The sequence below is a fragment of the Gavialis gangeticus genome, unplaced genomic scaffold, assembly GCF_001723915.1.
Source record: "Gavialis gangeticus isolate Ggan-Ray unplaced genomic scaffold, GavGan_comp1, whole genome shotgun sequence".
Classification (NCBI taxonomy): Eukaryota; Metazoa; Chordata; order Crocodylia; family Gavialidae; genus Gavialis; species Gavialis gangeticus.
The window spans coordinates 69556071-69577695 of record NW_017729034.1 but is presented as its reverse complement, the minus strand read 5'-3'; the positions used below and the strand labels follow the sequence as shown (position 1 = coordinate 69577695).

Genomic DNA, 21625 nt, shown 5'->3' with positions numbered 1-21625 from the left:
TTCTGCCCACCCCTGTAGCCTGTCCAGATCTGATTGCAGCCTATTCCTTCCTTCTAGCGTGTCCACTTCTCCACACATCTTAGTGTCATCTGCAAATTTGAACAGGGTGCTTTTTACCCCCTCATCCAAGTCACTGATGAAGATGTTGAACAGTGCGGGCCCCAGGACCGAGTCCAGGGGGACCCCACTGCCCACATCCCTCCAGGTTGAATAAGACCCGTCCACCACCACTCTCTGGGTGGAGTCCTCCAACCAGTTAGTGACCCATCTGACTGTGTAGGCATCGGCACCATAGTCTTCTAGTTTTTTAATGAGAGTGGGGTGAGAGATTATGTCGAAGGCCTTCCTAAAGTCCAGAAAGACTATATCCACCGTGACACCTGCATCCAGGGATTTGGTGACCTGGTCATAGAAGGCCATCAGGTTGGTCTGACAGGACCTGCCTCTAATGAACCCATGTTGGTTGCTCCTAAACATAGTTTCCTCTGCTGGTCCCTCATGGACATGCGCCAGGATAATTTTCTCAAAAAGCTTCCCCAGGACCAAGGTAAGATGGGCCTATAGTTCCCTGGGTCCTCCTTCCTCTCTTTTTTGAAAATGGGAACCACATTGGCCCTTTTCCAGTCCTCTGGCACATTGTCAGAGCACCATGAGTGCTTGTAAAGCCGTGCCAGAGGTCCCACAATAACCTCTGCTAGTTCCCTCAGCACTCTTGGGTGGAGATCATCTGGACCTGCTGATTTGAAGACATCCAGTCCCACCAGAAGTTCCCTGACTAGCTGCTTGCTGACCTAGGCCTGGGTGTGCCTCCCATGGGGCCTACGGAGGTCCCAGTGGGAGGGATGACAAGATCCATACTCAGAAAAATGGAGGCAAAGAAATTGTTAAATAGGTCAGCTTTGCTGTCTGGTGTGACAACCAGATTTCCTTGCGTGTCCTGCAGAGGCCCCACATTACCCGGTACTTTCTTTTTACCCCCTATGTATTTAAAAAAGGACTTCTTTTTAAATTAATCAAAATCAGCTTTGCTGTAGTTTAAAATCATTGCCATGTGTCCTGCTGTCTGGGGGTAAGGAAGGATGGTTGTTTTCCCTCTTTTTTTATGGCAGCCTTTCAAATATTTTAAAACAGCTGTCATATCCTCCCTTAATCTCCTTTTCTCTAAACTAAACATACCTAGTTCCATTCAACTTGCCTCATACGAATTGCATCCCAATCTCTTACCATCCTTGTTGCTTACCTTCAAGTCCTTTCCAGTTTCTTTATATCCTCCTTAGGTTTTTCATACAATGTCTATTCTGACAGCTGCATTTATCTGGAACTTTGAAGGTCTCTAGAGTTCTATATTCCCATGTATACAGAATCTGTATAATGACAGCTGCCATATTACCTGCCATGTTCCCTTTCAGGCGATACTTACCGCCTTCCAAAGAAAATATAAAATGCATCTCCTTGCACAGGTTTTTCCTAAGTGTTTATATTTGGAGAATATAATGCAGTAGATTTTTCCAAGGGTATGGCACTAAGGACCCTCATCTCTTAGCTTTAAAGAGAGGCGGGGGGGTGCAGTACTTTCAGAATCAAGCCCTAGATGAAGAAAAGATAGAAAGTGCATAGTGAATTTCACATTTGCTTTATTTAAATAGGCCTGAGCTCAGATAGCACAACAACTTGATTAATTGAGAATTAAAGGAAGGTAATATAAATAATGCCAATCAACATGGGTATGTGGGAAATCGATACTGTCAAACTAACTTTTTTTCTGATGAGATTACAAGTTTGGTTGATAAAGGAAAGAGAGTTGATGTAATAAGCTTTTGTACGGCATTTGTCTTGGTACTACATGACATTTTGATTAAGAAACCAAAATGATACGAAATTAACATGCCATATGTTAAAATAATTAAAAAGCATTTATCTGGCAGGTCCCAAACTGCAATTGTAAATGGGAAATCATCATTGAGAGGGTGTATTTCTAGATGAGTCTTGAAAGGTTCAGTATTTGGGCTTGCACTAGTTAACATTTTTTATAAAGAACTTGGAAAACAAATTGAAAACTGCTATTAATAAAATTTTTCAGGTGACAAGTTGGAGGTGCACTGTCGAGGCCCTGAAAGATCATGATCTGACAGGGAAGGGAGTCCAAGACGAGTGGTTTCTCCTTAAGGACATGATCCTAATAGCTCAAGGGAAGTCCATTCTGGCCTGCAGGAAAGGGAGTAAAAGGGCTGAGAAACCCCTTTGGCTAAATAGGGAACTCATGCACCTCCTTAATCTTAAAAGAGATGCCTAAAGAGGATTATGCATCATTGGCCCACACCTGTAGGGAATGGACCAGAAAAGCCAAGGCCAAAACTGAACTTAGGCTAGCTAAGCGAATCAAAGACAATAAAAAGTCCTTTTTCAGATGCATAGGAAATTGAAAGAAAAATAAGGGCAACATTGGACCCCTGTTGAATTAATTGGGACAGCTAACAACCAACTCCCAGGAAGAAGCTAATCTCCTCAATGATTACTTTGTGTCAGTTTTCCACCAGCCCAAGGGGATAACCCTGCCTGACAGGACACAGGACTACAAGGGTACAGGTGACCATATACCTACCTACCATACACATTGTGAGGGAGCACCTTGAGAGGCTGGACATCCATAAGTCAGTGGGCCCTGATGAAATGCACCCAAGAGTGCTAAAAGAGTTGGCTGACATCTTAGCTCGGCTGTTGGTGTGGATATTTGAAAACTTGTGGTGCTCAGCTGAGGTTCCTGAAGACAGGAAGAGGGCCAATGTGGTACCTATCTTCAAGAAAGGAAGGAAGGAAGATCCATGGAAATACAGGCCAATCAGCTTGACCTTAATCCCTGGAAAGACCTTCAAGAAAATTATCAGAGAATCCATCAATAACAGGCTGGCAGAAGGCACCATCCTGAGAGACAGCCAGCACAGCTTCATTATCGGTAGGTCATGCCTGACCAACCTCATCTCTTTCTATGGCCAGGTTACACGTCACCTGGACAGGGGTGTGTGGTTGATGTCATATACTTGGATTTAAGAAAAGCCTTTGACTTGGTCTTCCACGATGTCCTCATGGCAAAACTGGGGAGCTGTGGCCTTGACAACCTCATGGTCCACTGGCTGGGGAACTGGCTCTGTGGTCAGCCCCAGAGAGTGACAGTCAATGGAACCGAGTCAATGTGGCACATGATGACCAGTGGCATCCCTCAGAATTCAGGACTCAGAACACTACTCTAAGATATTTATTAATCTGAATTCAGGTGTCAGAAGCAGACTGGCTAAGTTTGCAGATGACAACAAACTGGGGAAGCGTAGGTACGCTGTAGACTAGGCTGAGGATTCAAGCCAACTTAGACAGGCTTGCAAAGTGGGTAGATGGAAACCTGATGACCTTCAGTATAGAGAAATGCAAGATGCTCCACCTCAGGAGAAAGAGCCCACACCATACTATAGGCTTGGCAGTGCTTCACTCACTAGCACTACATCCAAAAAAGACTTGGGGGTCATGGTTGACCACAAGATGAATATGAGCCACCAATGCAATGCTGCAGCCGGCAAAGCAAATAAAGCCCTGGCTTGCATCTACTGATGCATCTCAAACAAGACCCAAGATGTCATTCTCCCACCTTACTCCACCTTGGTGTACTGCTGGAGTACTGCATCCAATTCTGGGCTCCACACTATTAAAAGGACATGGAGAAGTTCAAGGAGGTCCAGAGCAGAGCCACACACATGATTAGAGGTCAAGAGAGCAGGCCATATGAGGAGAGGCTGAGAGACATGGGACTCTTCAGCTTGGAAAAGCGTAGGCTTAGAGAGGACTTGGTAGCAGCCTGTAAGTACATCAGGGGTGTACATCAGGACCTGGGAGAACGTCTGCTCATCAGGGCTCCCCTAGGGAAGACTAGGTTCAACAGTCACAAACTGATGGAAGACCATTTTAGACTGGACATAAAGAAAAACGCTTTTACTGTCAGAGTCTCCAGAATCTGGAACAGACTCCCCCCAGAAGTCGTGCAAGCACTTACTCTGGACACATTCAAATTGTGTTTGGATGCTTATCTTGCTGGGGTCATTTAACCTCAGCTGGCTTACTGCCTGTTGGGCAGGGGGCTGGACCCAATGATCTCATGAGGTCCCTTTCAGCCCTAATGTCTATGAAATCTATGAGAAAAGAGGATAGGTCACTGGTACAGAATCAGCTGGATCATCTTATAAATAGGGACCTACTTAAATCATAGCAGAAGTTCACTGAGCAGCAGTGCCTTTTAGCTTTCTTTTTTCCCCTGCCACAGAGTTGCTGAGAAGCAAAAACCACAGCATTAATTACCTCTTGGCCACTCAGCAGCTGGGGGGCCGAGGGAGCAGCATGCAACAAAAAGACTGAGATTAAAGGCATTGCTGCACCATGAACTTCCACTGTGATTTAGATAGATCCCTACTTATAAAGCGATCAAGCAAACCAGTTGTGTTTTAATGAATATGCCAAATTTGAAATCTCACAGCTGAAAAAAACCCAACCAGGCCATACTTACAGACTGAAGGATAAAGGCACCCAGGAGGGCTGGGAGCCTCTAAAGAGCATGGTATTGAAAGCCCAACAAAAAACTATTCCAACATGATGGAAGCATAAGAAGAATGGCAAAAGACCAACATGGCTGCACAACAAGCTTCTAGGATGCCTAAAATGCAAGAGGAAAGCATACAGGCAATGAAAAAAGTTGGCAGGTCACAAAGGAAGCATACTAGGAAATCAAAAGAACTTGCAGGGATAAAATCAGGAAGGCAAAGATAAAAAATGAGCTGCACATGACAAGAGAAGTTAAAGACAACAGCAAGAGGTTCTATAATTATGTTGGACCAGAAAAAACCAAGAATGCTGTGGGTCGACTGCTAACTAGCCAGGGGGGACTCTTAACAGAAGATGCAACAAAGACAAAGCTACTCAACAGCTACTTTGCCTCAGTCTTCATAAAAAAATAAAAAGAGCTGCAGCCAGATACCTAATATGGATTATTTGGATAAGGAAGAGGATACGCCAAGGGATGAGATAACAAAAGAGACAGTCAGAGAGCTTTTCAGGATCTGAATGAATTCAAGTCACCAGGGCCTGATGAACTTCATCCCCGGATACGGAGGGAACTAGCAGAGGAGATGCTGGAGCCTTTGACAGTTGTGGGAGATAGGTGAGGTAGCAGAGTACTGGAAAAGGGTCAACATAGTGCTCCTCATTAACAAAGGCAAGGAGGATCTGGGAAACTACAGACCAGTTAGTCTCACCTCAATACCTGGGAAGTTACTGGTACATATCCTAAGAAAATCCATGTGTAAACTTCTGGAGGAGGAAAGGTTCAGCAAAAGCAGCCAGCATGGATTTACTAATACTAAAACAAACTTGATCTCCTTCTCTGACAAAGTAATTACTTGGGTTGATGAAGGGAATGTTGTGGATATAGTGTATCTGGACTTCAGCAAGACTTTTGAGGAGGTCCCACATGACCTTCTCATAAACAAATTGGAGAAATGTGAGCTGGACAAAACTTCTATAAGATAGATAGATAACTGGCTCAATAACCACAACCAAAGGGTAATTATAAATGGATCCATCTCAGAATGGCAGGAGGTTTTTAGTGGACTCCCCCAGGTCTGCCATGGGTCCAGTGCTGTTCAGTGTGTTAATGATTTGGATCCTGCCATAGAGAGATTCTTGAGCAAGTCTACAGATAACAAAACTGGGAAAGACTGTGAACATGTTGGAAGATGGAAATGCAATTCAGAGAGATCTCGACAGATTTGAAAGCTGGGCTGAAGCTAAAAGGATGACGTTCAGTGCTGACAAGTGAAAGGTGCTACACCTCAGAAAGAATAATAAAAAACACAAATACAAAATGGGTGACACCTGGCAAGATGGCAGCATTATGGAGAAGGATGCGGGAGTCCCAGTAGATCACAGACTCAATATGAATCTGCAGTGTGATGCAGCTACACAAAAGGCAAACATGATTTTGGGATGCATCAATAAAGCATTAGGTGAAAAACACAGGAGATGATATTGTCTCTCTACTCAGCACTAGTTAGGCTTCATCTAGAATAATGTGTTCAGTTTGGGGCTTCACATTTTAAAGTCAGAGAGGATCCAGAGGTGGATGACAAGAATGATAAAGGCCTTGGAAAGCAAGTCATACAAGGAGAAGCTAAAGGAGCTAGGCATGTTCAGTTTGTGCAAAAAGGTGCTTAAGAGGAGACATGATACCAGTCTTCAAATACTTGAAGGGCTGCTGTAAAGAGGAGGGGAAACAGTTTTTCTCTCTTGCTGCAAAGAATAGGATGCGGATCAATGGCTTGGAGTTGCAGCAAAGTAGGTTTAGATTGGATATTAGGAAAAACATCTTCACTGTTAGAACAGTGAGACAGTGGAATAGACTGCCTTGGGAAATTGTGGACTCCCCATCACTGGAAATGTTCAAAAAGAGGGTGGAAGGTCACTGGTCAGGGATGATCTACGTATAGGTATGCCTACATACTACTGTGGGTATATTCCATGCTTCTGGGCTTTGCTATGAGCCTACAAGAGAATTCCTCCCATCCCTCACTCCCTGCCCACTACTGCTACATGTATCAGGGCTTTTTAATTTCTTCCTCAGATGCACTGGGTGTTGGCTGCAGTCAAGGGTGGGGATTTTGACTGGGGTGTGCCAGTGCTCCTGTTGGGACCAAAGCTGGAGGTTCCTGGCTAGAGAACCTTGCCCCTCCATCTTTACCCTGGGACTGAGACATTTGTCATCAGGAAGGAATTTTACCCCATGGCCAGACTGGTATGGACTCTGTGTGTGTGTAGAGTGGGGAAGGGGTGGGGGCACGTTGCCTTCCTCCCTGGTGGAGATCATCCTGAGATCTCTTGAGCATACATTAACCACCTTTACAGAAGCAGGATGTTGATCGCCATGGTCCCCCTGCTTTAGCTGGTGCACGTTAGGGTGATACATGTTGCATTGTGTCAGAGTTGACTGTGTAGTGTTACTAAAAGGTTAGACAAGGGATTGGTATAGGGTGGTTTAGATAGCGATGATCCTGCCTAAGGCAGGGGGTTGGATTAGATGACCTCTGGAAATCCCTTCCAGCCCTACTTTTCTATGATTTTATACAGGATGGGGGCCTTTTCCTGGGAAATGATTCATTTCACAAGGACATGAGAGATATAATGGAATAATCAACAGAATTTGGGCTACTAGGGTAATGCCAAAAGGGTAATGGCAACACTTGGATAAACAAATAGGAATACTAAGTAGAAGGGGGAAATTTATATTACTACTTTATTTGGCAGTGATGCAATCTTTACTAATATAGTGTATCTTGTTTTGGTGCTAGCACTTCCAGGAAGTGGTTGATAAGGCTGGAAAACATGCTTTAACTTACTTTTTGGTAAACTAAGGTGTAACTTGATTACAGCCTAGAAAAACCTACTTGGGGAACAGAAAAATAATAAGAAAGGGCTTTTACATCAGAGAACCAATGATGTAACAAGCTCTGGGACCTGAAATTTGAAGCTAGAAAGAATTCATACAAGAAATAAGGCTTTCTTTTAAAAATACATGGCGTCTCATGTATTCAACATCCCCACACTTCAAAATAGCAGCAGGGGCATTTTAACTAAAGTTTGTCAAATGAGCTTTAAATAAGCTTGCCATTTTGAAGCACAGGACACTGAATACATGCAGGCACTTTAATTACAGCAGATTAGCTTTTTCCTGAGAGTCACTCTAATTAAAGACCCCCACCATCTGCCCCCCAGTAAAGATGTCCCAAGTTTTCAGATGATACTATGTTATTCCAGGTAATTAAATCCCAATCTGATGGAGAGGAGTTGTAGAAAGAACTCACCAAGCTAAGGGAGTGTGAAAAAAATGGCAGATGAACTTCAGTATCAACAAGTGCAAAGTACATGGGAAAAGTAACTTCAATTATACCAACACTGTACTGGGTTCTGAACTAGATGTTATGACTCAGGAAAGAGGCATTAGAATAATTGTAAATTTTCTAAAAAATATCAGCTCAATGTTCTGTGGTGACCAAAAAAAGCTAAAAAAATGTTAGGCATCATTAAGCATAGAATTGAAAAAAAAACCATGGAACATCATAATATTGTACAAATCCATGTTACACCCACATTTTGAGTCCTGTGTGCAATTCTGGTCTCTACAGCTCAAAAGGGATGTTGTAGAATTAAAAAAGGTACAGAGAAGGGCAACTAAAATGATCAGGGGTATGAAGCAGTTTCCATATCAGGAGAAACTATAAAAGGACAGAACTTTTCAGTTTGGAAAGGAGAAGGCTAGGTGGAAGGGGTGGGTATGATAGAAATCTATAAAATCATAAAGGGTGTAGACAAAGTAAGAAAGAGAACTGTTATTTATGAAGCCCCAGAATACTACTAATTAGCAGGAGATAGATTTAAAATGAACACTAGCTTATCACAAATATCCCTTTGGGCCTTTTAATCTATGAAGCAAGGGACATATTACAAAAACAGGTAAGAATAGACATGATATAGGGTGCATTTTTTCTTTTGACTTTTGTTAAGGGCTGGGTTGAAGAGGCTGCAAACTAGGGGAGGTGAATAGAAATTACTCATTCCAATGAATAGGTTGTAGGAGGAAGCAGTTATAATTAATTATGGGTTGTTTTTTTTACTGTACACATGATTAAAGCAAAAGGCAGGCATTTTTTTAAGACTGAAAAAAGTAGGAGAAAGTAAGTTCTTTGTAGTGACATATGCAAGGAAATTCCTGGACTCTTTCCTTTCTTTACAGGACCTGTTTTGCTGATGAAGTTTTATTTGTATTATCTTCACTTTGTTTATGACAAAATATCTGATTTAGCCATCTCTCACCAATTGAACTCTGTGGCAGAGCTGGTGGGGAAGAAGGGAGAAACATCTCGCTCCCACCTCCTTCCTTACCTGTGGTGCATCTGGGATTTACCTGAGTGGTGAGACCCTGCAGGAGCCAGGAGAACAGAACTGGGGCCATCCCTCACTCCCAGCCATGTCCAAAAGACTGGTCAGATTGGGTGCTGGCAGCAGAGGCACACGCTGCTATGAGCAAGCTTTCTGATTGGGGGGCAAAGCCAGAGCCCCACACCAGGGCTGCTATTGGGTAACTGATTGGCTAATCAGAGCCAGGACAATCCTTTGACAGGGATTACCAGCCCAGATGTGTGGTGGAAGCATCACATGATTGGAGTGAAGAACCAGCAGGAAACCCCAAAAAGCACCTGGAACTGAAGCACAGCGGTAAGTGAACTCCAGAGCAAGCGGAGCACCAGACAGGTGAAAAGCAGCCTTTTGTTATATTTATTCAGGACAGACTCTTGGATATTCCAGGAGCTGAACCCGGCACCTTCAGCTATAAGGCTGGGTGCAAATAAGACTATAAATGTTGACATTGAATGGCTGCAGACCCCTCCTAAGGGTCTGAGTCCTAAAGACTATATTACATTGGAGGTTCACAGAGGGAATGTAGGGGTTGGAGGAGCTCCCATTCAGGCCCCTAAAGCCTACTAACTGGTCCAGAGGGTCACAGTTTTATAAGGGACAGGTGATCGCTGCTGTTTTTCCCTCCACAGATTATGACTGTTCCTAGGCTGAACACCACCTCCTGTAATTTTTCTATCAAAGCTATGGCAGATGAGACCAAGTGAGGACAGGAACAGCCTCACCCTGAGGAGAGACTATCCCAGCGTTACCTTGCCAAGATCTGAACTAGCCCCAGTCACTGGATGTTCATAGCCTACCCTGGGAGGCCAGCAGTGACTTGGTGACAATCCCTCTTTCTTAATTTTCAGTGTGCCCTAGGCTAAGTACAGACAGTCAAAAAGCCTGAGGCACAATAGAGCCAATTGTTGTGGGTTTCTCTAAGCTGCCAAGACATGTTTAAAGGCCCAATATATTTTCATAAGGAAACTTCAGTCTCCATAGTTTTATTCCCCATATCTGTGTTATGAAATATTCTTCCTCTACCCAGGTCTACTAAGAATGCAATGGGAAGTAATTCTATCATGCAAGTTGGCCATATTAAAAGTGTTCTAAGTGGCTGAACATCCTGGAGTGCTGTTCATATTTATTAACAGCATGTTGACAACACAACCTTAAATGTCTCCCACTGACTTCTCTCTTGCAACAAACACAGACTACCTGTCTTCAGTTTCAGAGTTCTCTGCTTGTATAGATCTTATGTGATCACATAATTAAAGGCTGAATATCCATGGATGTGTAAGGTAGGGTGAATTAAGACAATATGGATAACTTTAATTCTGCCATTTCCTAACTTTTGATTGATTGACTTGGCGACTTTAACAATATTCTTCTAACCAATTCCTTGTGTAATTTCAGTTTGCATTTTTTAAAACTAGAGCATAGAAAGGAATTTCATGATGTGACATTATAGTGATATCCTTATCAGTTCTGGAAACTTAAACTCTGCTACACAGCCCTCTGCCACATCAGCTATCAGAGTGCCTGATAGCATGTTGCCATTCTAAAACGAACTACTAGAACAAACATGATGGGCACCAGAACTATGCACTTTGCCACTGGGTTACACATGCACAGATCTGTGGCAACAAGGAAACGTCAAGACTCAGAGAACGAGAGTTACATTCCAAACTCTGGAGGGGAGTGTGCTCTAGGATGGATGCAGGATTTTCTGCCCATTCCTACTCCCAACCTCAGCCTCAACTGTCCCATCTCATTCAATTTTATCCCTTTCCTCTATTTTCCCCCTGTAACAGGAGGCCAGCTCAGGGCCAGATCTCAACATTGGCCCACACTCCTGCCTATGTGGAGCAATCCACCCAGTCTTATCTGCCATGATTTGCTCTTTAAAAAACTCATGTAAAATGTACGAAGCTGCCCATTTTAATGCCTTGATGCCGAAGGCAAGATACACGGCTCCATACTGTCCCTATACCATGTCCCATGTCTTCCAGATGGCATCCTGACTTATTATCTGCTCCAGCCTAAGGCCAGACAAAATTCTGCCCCTTTGCTGGGCCTCTAACATTCTGCCCTTCTCAGGCCTCGTACATACCACCTCCTCTCACAGGGCCTCTTCCACTTGCCCCCTCTCACAGGGCCTCTTTCATACTGCCCCTCACCGGGACTCACACATCCCACCCTACTAAGTGCAGACCTTTGGGTTCCCCTTGGGCCCTTCTTTACACGGCTCTTCAGGCTTCTTCACTCACATACTGTACCCGGTAGACACACAGCTATACTCTTCATGGCCGCCAGCCTTCTGCCCCACACTGGGCTGAACTCAGCCACTGGCCCCTCTCTGGGTAACTCTATGTCCCCTCCGTGGGGCTTCTCTCTCTTCCCCCTTGCCAGGGCAACTGGGGTCTTATACCACCATGGCCCCTCATTTGGCTAGTCTTAAGCCCTCTTCTCTGCAGTCTACAGGCACTCTGCCCATGGGGCTCACGTGTCCGGAGACATGCCTGTCCCCGCCTCCCCTGTGTCTGCTCTCTAAATTACTCACTGGGTAGTGGGAGCTGGGGTTATAAGGCACCCCTACCCACCTTCCACTGGGGAGGCAACTGGCCTGGCATTTCTGGGGAACTACCCCACCATGGGCAGTCCCACCAGGCAATCCTTCCCCAGCAGAGTGAAGTTGTAGGTCCTACCCAAGACCAAGAGCCCTCTGCCATCTCCATAGCTCCTGCCCTTACCTCTGAGATGTTGCAAGCAGCAGTTCAGCGAGGTGGTATTTCTCCAGCTGCCAGCAGCGGACTGCTGGGTCAGCCCTGAGGGCTTATATCTAAAATGGAGGCTGCTCAGCCCCCTCCTCCAATCCTAGGTCCCTCCTGGGATCATGTGACTGCCTCATTAAGGCTAGCCCACACTTGCAGGCCACCCTGTTGCCTGCTCTCAAGCCTTAAAGTGGTAGACACCAAAGGTGCTCTGCCACACCCACCATACGTGGCTACTTGTCTTAGTCATGTTCTCCTTTGCCCAACCAGATCCAGTCTCCATTCTTCAGACCTCTTATCCCAGTTCAGATTTCATTGACCAGATATTTTTAGTCTCTCCCTCTGAGTCCACATCTGAGTCTTCCCTGTCACTTCCACTCTTTCCATTTCTCCACACCCAATCTCAGACTGCCTGGTCAGTTCAAATTATCTTTCTGTTTCCAGGCTTACCTTCACCAGGCATTCCTGGTCTCCCATTTCTTAGCTTATCATCCAGTTGCTCTCTTCCCTCCCACCAGTGATCCAGTCTTAGGCCCTCCCCGTGGGTTCTGTTGCTGGTGTCCTTCACCCTTCCACCTCATGGTTCTTTCTCTTAAGCCCTTTGCTTAGTGAGTCCTCATTCTCTTCTTGTTCCCATTTTCTTGTCAGATTTGTCTTCTCTCCTCAATTCTGTCTCCATTTCCCCCTTCCACAGGTTCCTATTTCTAGTCTCTTTGTCCCACAGTACATTTGTTATGGCATCTATCTGGGAGAATAGGGAGTCCTGAATTCTGGAAATGATTCTAAGGACTACTCATGAATTTTACACCAAATAATCACTGGATAAATTGCAGTTTGGGGGCAGATGGACAAGTACAAGGTGCAATCTACATGCCTGGGTAATATTGAAAACCAAAGGACCTAGAGTTGAGGCAGCACCTGAGCATGGGATTTTTGGATCACCATTTTAGAACTAAATTTTGCTTAATTCTCATTTAAACCTGGCTTCTAATTTTGGTTGCCTGCCTCAGTTTCTGCAGGGCCCAAATTAAGGCACGGAGGGTCTGATTTGAGTGCTGGGCACTGAAAATTTCATCCAAAAGTTAGCATCCCAAAAATGAACCGTGCAAAATAGAAGGCAAAGTTCTCAATTGCTTGGCGCATTGATTTTAGCATATGCAAAATGGGAACAATGCCCACATCCCATAGCATTGTAAGGTTTGTTCATGAGATTCTGTGAAATTCTAGCATTGGAAGTGTTCTAGGCATTGTTATCATTATGAATAAGAAAAAGGCATTAAAAATATTGGACATTTTTGGACTACAAAGACACAGATCACATTGTGGATAGTTATAAATATCTATCCCTTAGGCAGACTTCATCCTTGCATTTTCTTGTTTGCCTATCTGCCACTTTATGGAGCCTGTTTACTGCTGAAGTCCCAAGCTGAAAAGTGGTGGCAGATAGCAGATGTACCAATTAATAACCTGTCAAGACTGATGGATAGAATAAAAAAAAAAGATATTCTCACATAGATCCCCTGCGTGTTTTTCTCCCCCATTCAGGGCACAAGGGTCATGAGACACACACTGCTTCCCTGGAGAGAGACGAAACTATCTCATTAGTGTCTATCTTTCATGACACTATGACGCTGCCTTTGCGATGTTAACTCACCTGTTCTTCTCCCAGAATTCTGAAGTGATGAAGCTCTTTAATCAAGGAGTCTGGACAGCCAGCTGTTGGAAAGAAACAAAGAAATGCACGTTAGGATTCACGGCTGGTGGGGATTTTTTGGAAGGCAATATGCTATATATAAATGCAAAGAGGATAGGATGCAGAGATTACATTAGATAAAAACAAGATTACATGAAACAGATTAGAAAGATTTGTCATGGTTCTCTGGGCTTCAGAACACTAAACACCATCTATCAAAGAATCCTACCATATTTCAGAACATGCTTCCTAGAATGCTTTGAAAGATTATTTTCCATATATCTTAGCCCTTTCCCTAAAAGACTACAAAGTAGAGAGAGTAATAAAAAGGGCAATACCTTCTGCCAGCTCTTAAATGAAAGAGTGAATGCACTGTAATTAGGAAAACTCACATCAAAATCCTGGAGCTAAACAAACCTGAATTCAGGCCCAAATGTCATGTCGTTGGCCCCATTTCTAAAAGTGATGCAGGTCTTCCTTGATGCCCTGAAGACTTCTTCAGCCTGCACATCACTTAAATTTTGGCTTTCTCCAGGATAGTTCACTCAGTGTATGTAACTGTTACCCCAGAGTATAACATGCAAACCGAATAAAAGGGAGAGGAGATACTTACCAGGCTTTTACCACTGCATTAAGGCTAGATTGCCACAGGCCTTACACATTCCTACAAGGGAGTCAGAAGCAATAAATTTCACTGCATCCATGTCCCCATGCCCCACACTTACAGCTCTGCTCAGGCTGCAACTCCATTCAGATTGGTGAGAGCAAAGGCTACTTTACCGATGCTCACTTAGCTAGGCATGGAGCATGAAGGCCTGGCAGGGTGTAGGAGCAGCTTTGCTCACAGACTAGGGTATCTGGCTGTTCAAATACACGAGAGTGGAAAAATGCTGCTCTATGAAAAGAAAAAAAGACCTCTGTAAGAATCAAATCAGGGGATTTGCTGGGGAGGAATTAAGATTTTCTGGACCTGCCCCTGGGTCGGCACAGGTACAAGGAGTTACAGCTTTGCCTGCATTGACTAACATTAGTAGGGGGCAAGGGAATTTAGAGATATATATATTTTTTAGGATCTCTGTCAGCACTGGGGCTTTACTGCTATAAACATCCCGCAACACACTTAGATTTGGTCTATATTTAAAGGTTTTGCCAGCATAGCTATGTTGTTTAGTAAGGGTGTGCGAAATGGGCCGTATTTGATTCAGCCCGAATTTGGGACAGTGATTCAATTTGTTGATTCGGATCGCTGTCCCTGATTTGATTAGGCTGAATCTGAAGATTTGATGCTGATTCAGAGAATCAGTGATTCGGCCATAGACACAGCTTTAAATGTTTTTTCTACATACCTTGAGGTACCAGGTGCAGCTCATGAACACTGAGATGCTGGGGCAGATGGAGCATCGCACAGGGGTTCAGGGGAGGGGAGGGAGTCCTGAAGGATGCTCGCATCCTCTGCAGTGAACCTGGAAGTAGACCAGAAGTACAGATGCAGGAGGCACCAATCGCTGAGCCCAGGGAGTGCAGGGAGGCCCCCCAGCACACTCTTTGGTAGGTCCCTGGGTCTGCTGCCAAGCACGCTGGGGAGTGCCCCCGTGCTCCTGTGGGATGCTCCATGTGCCCCAGCATCGTAGCATTCACAAGCCATGCCTGATACCTTGAGGTATGTAGAAAAAACATGTAAAACTGTGTCTATGTCTGAATCATCGAATCTTTCTAAATCTCTCTGAATCAAGGGTTCCAGTTCAATTCAGAGAGATTAAAGGGTCCTCTGATTCAATTCAGATTCAGAGTTTTGGCCACTGAAGTGGGCTGAATCTCTGCTGAATTGAATCAGGGACCGAAGCTTTGCACAGCCCTATTGTTTAGATGTGTGGGTAAAAAGAAAATCACATCCTTAATCAACATAGCTGGTAAATCTATACTGGTAAATCTATAGTGCACTCCATTCAGGAAACAGTCTAAGCTCTTTTTACTGGTAACAGGGGGATTTGAGTTGCTAGTATCTCTCTAATGCAAACTGTTTTCAACACAGACAAAAACAAAGTGTTACACTTAGGGAAAAATAATCAAAAACACAAACACAGAATGAGAGATAACTGGATGGGTGGTGGCATTGCTTAGGAAGAACTGGGGGTTTTGATGGATCACAGACTTGAGACAGCAATGTGATGAAGTTGAAATAAAGGCAAATGTAATTTTGGGCTGCATTAACTGGAATACCAATGTATATATACCAATTAATAACCTGTCCTCTTTTTGTACAATTCTGGGCTCCACATTTTAAGAAGGACGCGGAGAAGGGTCTAGAAGTGGATAATGTAAATGAAAAAGGGGTTGCAAGGCAAGCTTTATAAGGAAAGGTTGAGAGAGGGCATGTTTGCTTATGGGAAAAGGCAGTTGTGGAGAACCTGATACCAATATTCAAATAACTGAAAGGCTGCCATAAAGAGGGGCAATACCTGTTCTCCCTTCCTGTAGACAGTAAAATACAAAGCAATGACTTTACACTGCAGAAAAGTAGATTTAGTTTAGATATCATAAAAAAGTCCTACGTTTTAGAACAATAATTCATTGTCCAGGGTATTTCTTTCATTGGACGTTTGCAAGAGGAGGTTACATAAGCATTGGAGAGGGGTGATTTAGGGACAGCATTCATGTATTCATACAGGTGGTTGGACTGATGACCTTTGAGGTCTCCCCCAACCATAAGATTCTATAAGGTTTTGGACATACAGCAAGTTCTCAATTAATAATTTGTCTTGTCAAATACTACCGATTCATCTAAATTATTAATAACAAATTTCTTCCTGCCCAGGACTTAATCGGCACACACAAACAGGCAAGGGCACATAAAACCTCAGTTGAATTTCAAAGTGGATGCTCATTCAGCTCTGTGATCCTTTCATATTCATTTGGTCTTTTGCATCTCCTGGGTTTGTAACTCTATTCTCATCTTTGCCTCTTCTCTCTCCATTTTACCTAACATCCAGTGTCTCAGTACTTCATTCTGATATACCTCTCTGCCATCCTTTACTTACTATCTCTCCAGCAGAAACACTTCTTTATGCCTTAGCTGTGTCTCACCTTTCTTTTTTCTCTCTTTTATGGCTGGTATTTAACTCTCCACCCTACAATTTATTCAAACTGCGGATGCATCAATCACTCCAATGACATCACTACTTTCTTGAGTCAAGGCTTGATTCATAGCCCGTTAAAGTCAATGGAAAGATTCCCATTGACTTGATAGGGCTTTGTATCAGACATTACTGAATAACACTACAGCTTCTTTACCTCACCTTCAAGGCCTTGCTTAATTTTGCCCCATTTAAATCTCTCTCGTTTTTCCTCTATCATGTTTCTTTTTGAAAATGTCTGCAGTTGTCACACAGCACTGCCTGCGATTCTAGGCACAGAGGAGCACTGATCTCAGACACTCTTGTGAAGAAGCTGTTGGCAAGCATAATCTTTTTAATAGTGAGAAAATTTTCTTGTCATTGCCCATTTGTTGCTCACAAACTTTTCTCTTAAATACACTTACCCCTTCTCCCCCTTTCATTTATGTTGCCCTGTCGCAGTGCACTCAGGTGCCCTGCGCCTGAGAGCGGAGACTGTTCTGGGGAGACCCCTAGTGGCAGAAAGGGGGAGGCTCAGCTGCCAGTCACCAGGGCTGCACAGGTGCTGGTTGCCAGGACAACTGGTAAAACCAGCTGACCAGGAAGGGGCAGGGCTTATCCCTTCTTAAGCCCAGGTAGGAGGCCAGGAAGGCAGTCCCTCTCCAGCAGCTGTGGGAGTAGGGACTCAGCTCAGACAAACAGAGGGGAGGACTCTGGCCATGAGAGCATCCCCTGATCACTGCTGAGGTTGGTGGAGCCCTTCTTCCCTCGCGGTCTAGTAGGGAGTAGATTTTTGTTTGACCGGATGGTCTAGTTTTATTTTGTAGCCCAGGGGCTTTATATTTTATGTTTACTGTTTTGACTGGAGGACCGGGTGAGGCTGTTAGGGGTTGGAGGAGGCCTCATAGGGACTCCCCAGTAGCGTGGGGATTCCTGGCACCTGAGAGGGTGCAGCATTTGTGGGGTGCAGTGGCCCTAACCCCAAAGTGAGAAGGGGGGCAGTGAGGAACCCTGAGAGAGAAGGGGGCAGCGAGGAGCCCCAGGAGGGGGGCAGTGAGGTGCCCCAGAGAGAGAGAGAGGGCAGCAAGGAGCCCCAGAGAGGGGGGGGGCAGTGAGGAGCCCCAAGAGTAAAGAGGAGGGCCAGAACATAACAAGGCCCAGGTCAGACCATGTCAACTCCATCTGCAAGGCTTCGGCTGCGGTGTAGGGGAGGAAAAGGAGCCACAGGTAGTGCCCCCTGTCACTGGGGCGCAGAAAAATGGGCAGCCTCCCGCTGATTACAACCATCTTCTAATCAAGTAAGATCAAGGCGTGGCAGGTGAGTAAGCAGGCGGTTGGCCCATTACAGGAGGGCGGAGCCACTCCCAGGAAGGCTCTGATATTGATGCTCCTGTCACATGCCCCTTACACTTGGAAAAGTCCAAACACCCTCTCTCTCTCTTCCTTCCAATTGTTCCTTCCCAAGAGCCACTTTATCCAGAAATCCATCCTATTTTATTCTCATCATCTATAATTTCCATGCTATTCCTTCTATGATTCATGTTCTTCTGCTTCATCTTTGTCTTGCCTCTCTGACACTGTAAGCTCTTCAATCAAGTAGCATTTCTTAGTCCTAGGAAAGTTCTATGTAAAGATATACTATACAGTTATGTTAATCTTATTATTAATATTTGCTTAGCACTTCTCCCCTTTGCCAGAGAAGATTTTTTTCTAATGCTTTGTCTAATCCAGTTTGAAATACCTCCATGAACGAGGCTTCCCTTTAGGTTTTGGACATTCGTTGCACAATCAAATGAATCTTAAGGTCAGTAAAATCAGAAGGCAGTAACTCAGTGCCAAAAACATCACCACTGTTGACAAACTAGCAGCTTGCAGGTGGCAGAACAGAAATTATAACCATATTTAAAATGATTATATTTAGATATATTTTAATTTGCTCTTGTTAAAAGGACTTTTAATTCTTATAGAACTTCATGTTGCTGGAATGAATGATTTTTTTTAATAGTAGAAAACAGAACAAAGGATTAGGATGTTCTATAGTAGAAAACAGAACATCCTAATTAATAGACCAAGTTCAAAGTCACTTATTGTGATTTCTCTTGAGACATTTATGGATTTATTGATTTGATTTCAATTTTTTTCTCTAAATGGGTCTTAGCAAAAACATGCTGCAGCAGTACTACATTTGTTTCTGCAAATTGTCTCAGAGCTTTGAAGAAATTTTCTTACCCGAAAGAAAGCTCTATGTAAGTAACCATACTGTGAACCAAAAGGAAATAGTTTTGAAAAATATATTTTACTGAAGAGCACTGAAAAGCCATGAATCTTCAAATAGTTTTTATTTTTAATTTCCTTGAAAATTATCAAAGGGTAAGCCTGGTATCCATTGGGTTCACTGGCAAACCATTAATGCCAAAGCTTGAGGAAGAAAAATCAATATAATTTCTAACTCTCTGAAGTGCTCCTGGCATTTGCCACATGACACAAATAATCTGCACTTTGCAGATTTCTGCTGTTTTGTGTGGAGTGCTTTGAGGATTAATTTCTTTGTCCTCTGCCATACAGAATCCCTAATGTGTTGCCGTCTCAAAAGTTAAAGCAACTTTATTTCCCTCCTTTTCCTTCCCATTTAACTAGGCCTTCAAATATGAAGTGCAGACAAAATGAAAGGGCCATGTAAACATACATGTAACCAATAAATAAGTGAATAAATAATTTAAAGATGAAGTGTTCAAAGGCAATGAGGCAAGAGCATGAACAATTGCCTGTCATCAGAAGCCCAAACCATGGATAGTGTATCTGCAGACTGGTAAAACAATAGTGAAAACATTTATTAGTCCCCTCTTTCAATTCAGTTAAGATCTATATGGTGTGCATCTACATATATTTATTGCAATGACCATGCAGACTTTTGATTACTGATGCAGCAGAACATGGTCTAATGAATATGCAACTGATGTGAGTCTCCATGCTGTCACACTACTTGTCCTCTGGGGTGGCTTTACTGACTTCAAAAAAATTATGCAATGACTAGCAAATTGCCCATCAAGAGTGATGGGGAGTGGGGGCAGGGGGAGATGGAGCCCTGCATCTAGCCCTGTGCCCCTCTGCCACTGTGGGTCTGGCCCCACTCGACTCCCTGCAAGCAGCTCTGGGTCCAGCTCTGCTCTACCCCACTCTCCTCCCCCACTACTCTGTGACTGCCTAGCCTGTGTCCACCTCCCTTCTTCCCTGCCTGTGGCCTCCCCCTCCCTGCCGGCTGTTTCAGGGGCATCAGGACTGGGTGGCAGGAGACACTGCCATTGTGATCCTCCCCCTTTGCCCTCTGAGGCGTGGGGAAGCCACACTGCTTGGGCAGTTGGGGCGTGTTTGCCACCACCACAAACTTCCCTGGCAGTGGTTTAAACTTGGGCCTGCGCAGCCTGGGCCATGCAGCCAACTTTTCGCCCACCCTCTTGGCAGTGCATGCTCAGTTGCCCAAAAATGTTATGCACAGACACAGAAACACAGACAGACAGACTAAGCCTTTTATTATACTAGAATAATGTTAACATGGCAGCATAGAGAACTCGTCCCACTCTATATGCTGGGGTGGGCAATTATTTTGGGCAGAGGGTCAGTTACCAAGTGTTGGCAAGCCGTTTAGGGCCACAAGGGTAGCCCTGCCCCTTGACAGGTGCCCCACCCATTGGTCACCATATTGGGACTAGAAGTCCCACCCCCTAATCTCTTCTGATCTTTGCCACCAGAAATCCCTCCCCTTGCCTCCCTCCCCCTCCTCGCAGAAGTACTCCTTTCAGCAAGGGTTTGTCATCTTGGAACCAAAAACATACCAAATTATATTCTAAAAATCAAACATTTACTACAACACTCATTAATTTGATTTTAAAAAAATATTTGTGCCCAGCATGGGGCACAGGCTGGCTGGATTCTATGGAACTGAGCTGGGCTGTGCCAACAGGGAGAGGGGGAGCTGGCCTGGCCTGCCCCACTCTCCTGCTACCCCACTCTGGCCCCCACTGGCCCTGGCACCCACCCCGGGACAGTAGCACAGGCTCCATGCTCCTGCCCAGTTGTTGCTGCGCTCTGCATGCCCACTTACTGCCCCTTCTCCCTGTCTGCTGCAGCTTTCTCTGCCTGTGGCTGCTGCCACTCCTCTCCATCTCCTGCTGGCTGCTCCATTACAATGTGGCTCCCAGCTGCAGCACTGGAACCACAGCAGCAAGCATGGCCCGACTCTGAAGACTGGGGTGATTGCCCGTGGTCCTCCCCTGCTTCCCCCCACTTCTTATGTGGATTTCCCCCAGAGCAGGGAGGCAGGAACAGCCCCAGGGGCCCAGGCCAGAACCCTCCACTCCAAATGGGGCTTCTGGCTGTGGGTGGGGGGGTGGCGAGGCTGGGTGGGTCTTGCTTCTGCAGTCAGTTGATCCTGCAGCTTCCCTTGGGTCCTACTGCCCCTGGCTCCTATCATCTTTGACAGGCAGCCAGGGGCAGATAAATATCAATTTTCTAAAAATTTTAGGGGCTCTGTGGGCCAGACAGAATGGCCTGGTGGACTGGATTTGGCCCATGGTCCATATGTTGCATGCCCCTGCTCTATGCTAAGCAAGCAGAGACCAAACGTGAATAGATGGTATACAGCTAGGGGCTTCTTTTAAAACATAGCTTTAAAAACTGGCTAAAAATTTCTTTGTTTTTATTCTAATGCTCCATAATATCCCAAATTATTTGTTCTGATAATTTGATTTTTTTTTTTTTTATTCCTACATCATTTTGAATGAAATAATGACATGAAAATACTGGGAGAGCAGCATTCCTGAGTGAAAGGTATATTTTAAGTTACAAAAATTTATAGTTTCATAGTTTCATAGATTTAGGGTCGGAAGGGACCTAGTAGATCTTCTAGCCCGACCCCCTGCCAGGGCGGGAGAACAACAAAACCCCAAAACAAAAACGGGACTCAAATGAGTCCAGCCAGGTAGGCATCCAGCCTCTTCTTAAAGACCCCCAGGGTAGGGGCCAGCACCACTTCCCTTGGAAGTTGGTTCCAGCTCCTAGCC

General features: G+C 44.6%; 1 protein-coding gene and 1 long non-coding RNA gene across 2 annotated transcripts in view; both read right to left on the bottom strand.

Moving 5' to 3' along the window:
• The window catches only part of PARK2 (parkin RBR E3 ubiquitin protein ligase), a 1789008-nt gene that overhangs the window by 305535 nt on the left and 1461848 nt on the right, over positions 1-21625 (bottom strand). Inside the window, exon 8 of the mRNA XM_019526940.1 lies at positions 13414-13475. Coding sequence (XP_019382485.1) covers positions 13414-13475 — 62 coding nt within the window. The remainder of the gene's footprint in view (positions 1-13413; positions 13476-21625) is intronic.
• Positions 1045-5981, bottom strand: LOC109304412. The gene is made up of 3 exons (XR_002099387.1): positions 5801-5981; positions 5403-5411; positions 1045-1056 (listed from the first exon to the last, which is right to left on the bottom strand). It is a non-coding gene; the product is annotated as an uncharacterized LOC109304412 (long non-coding RNA).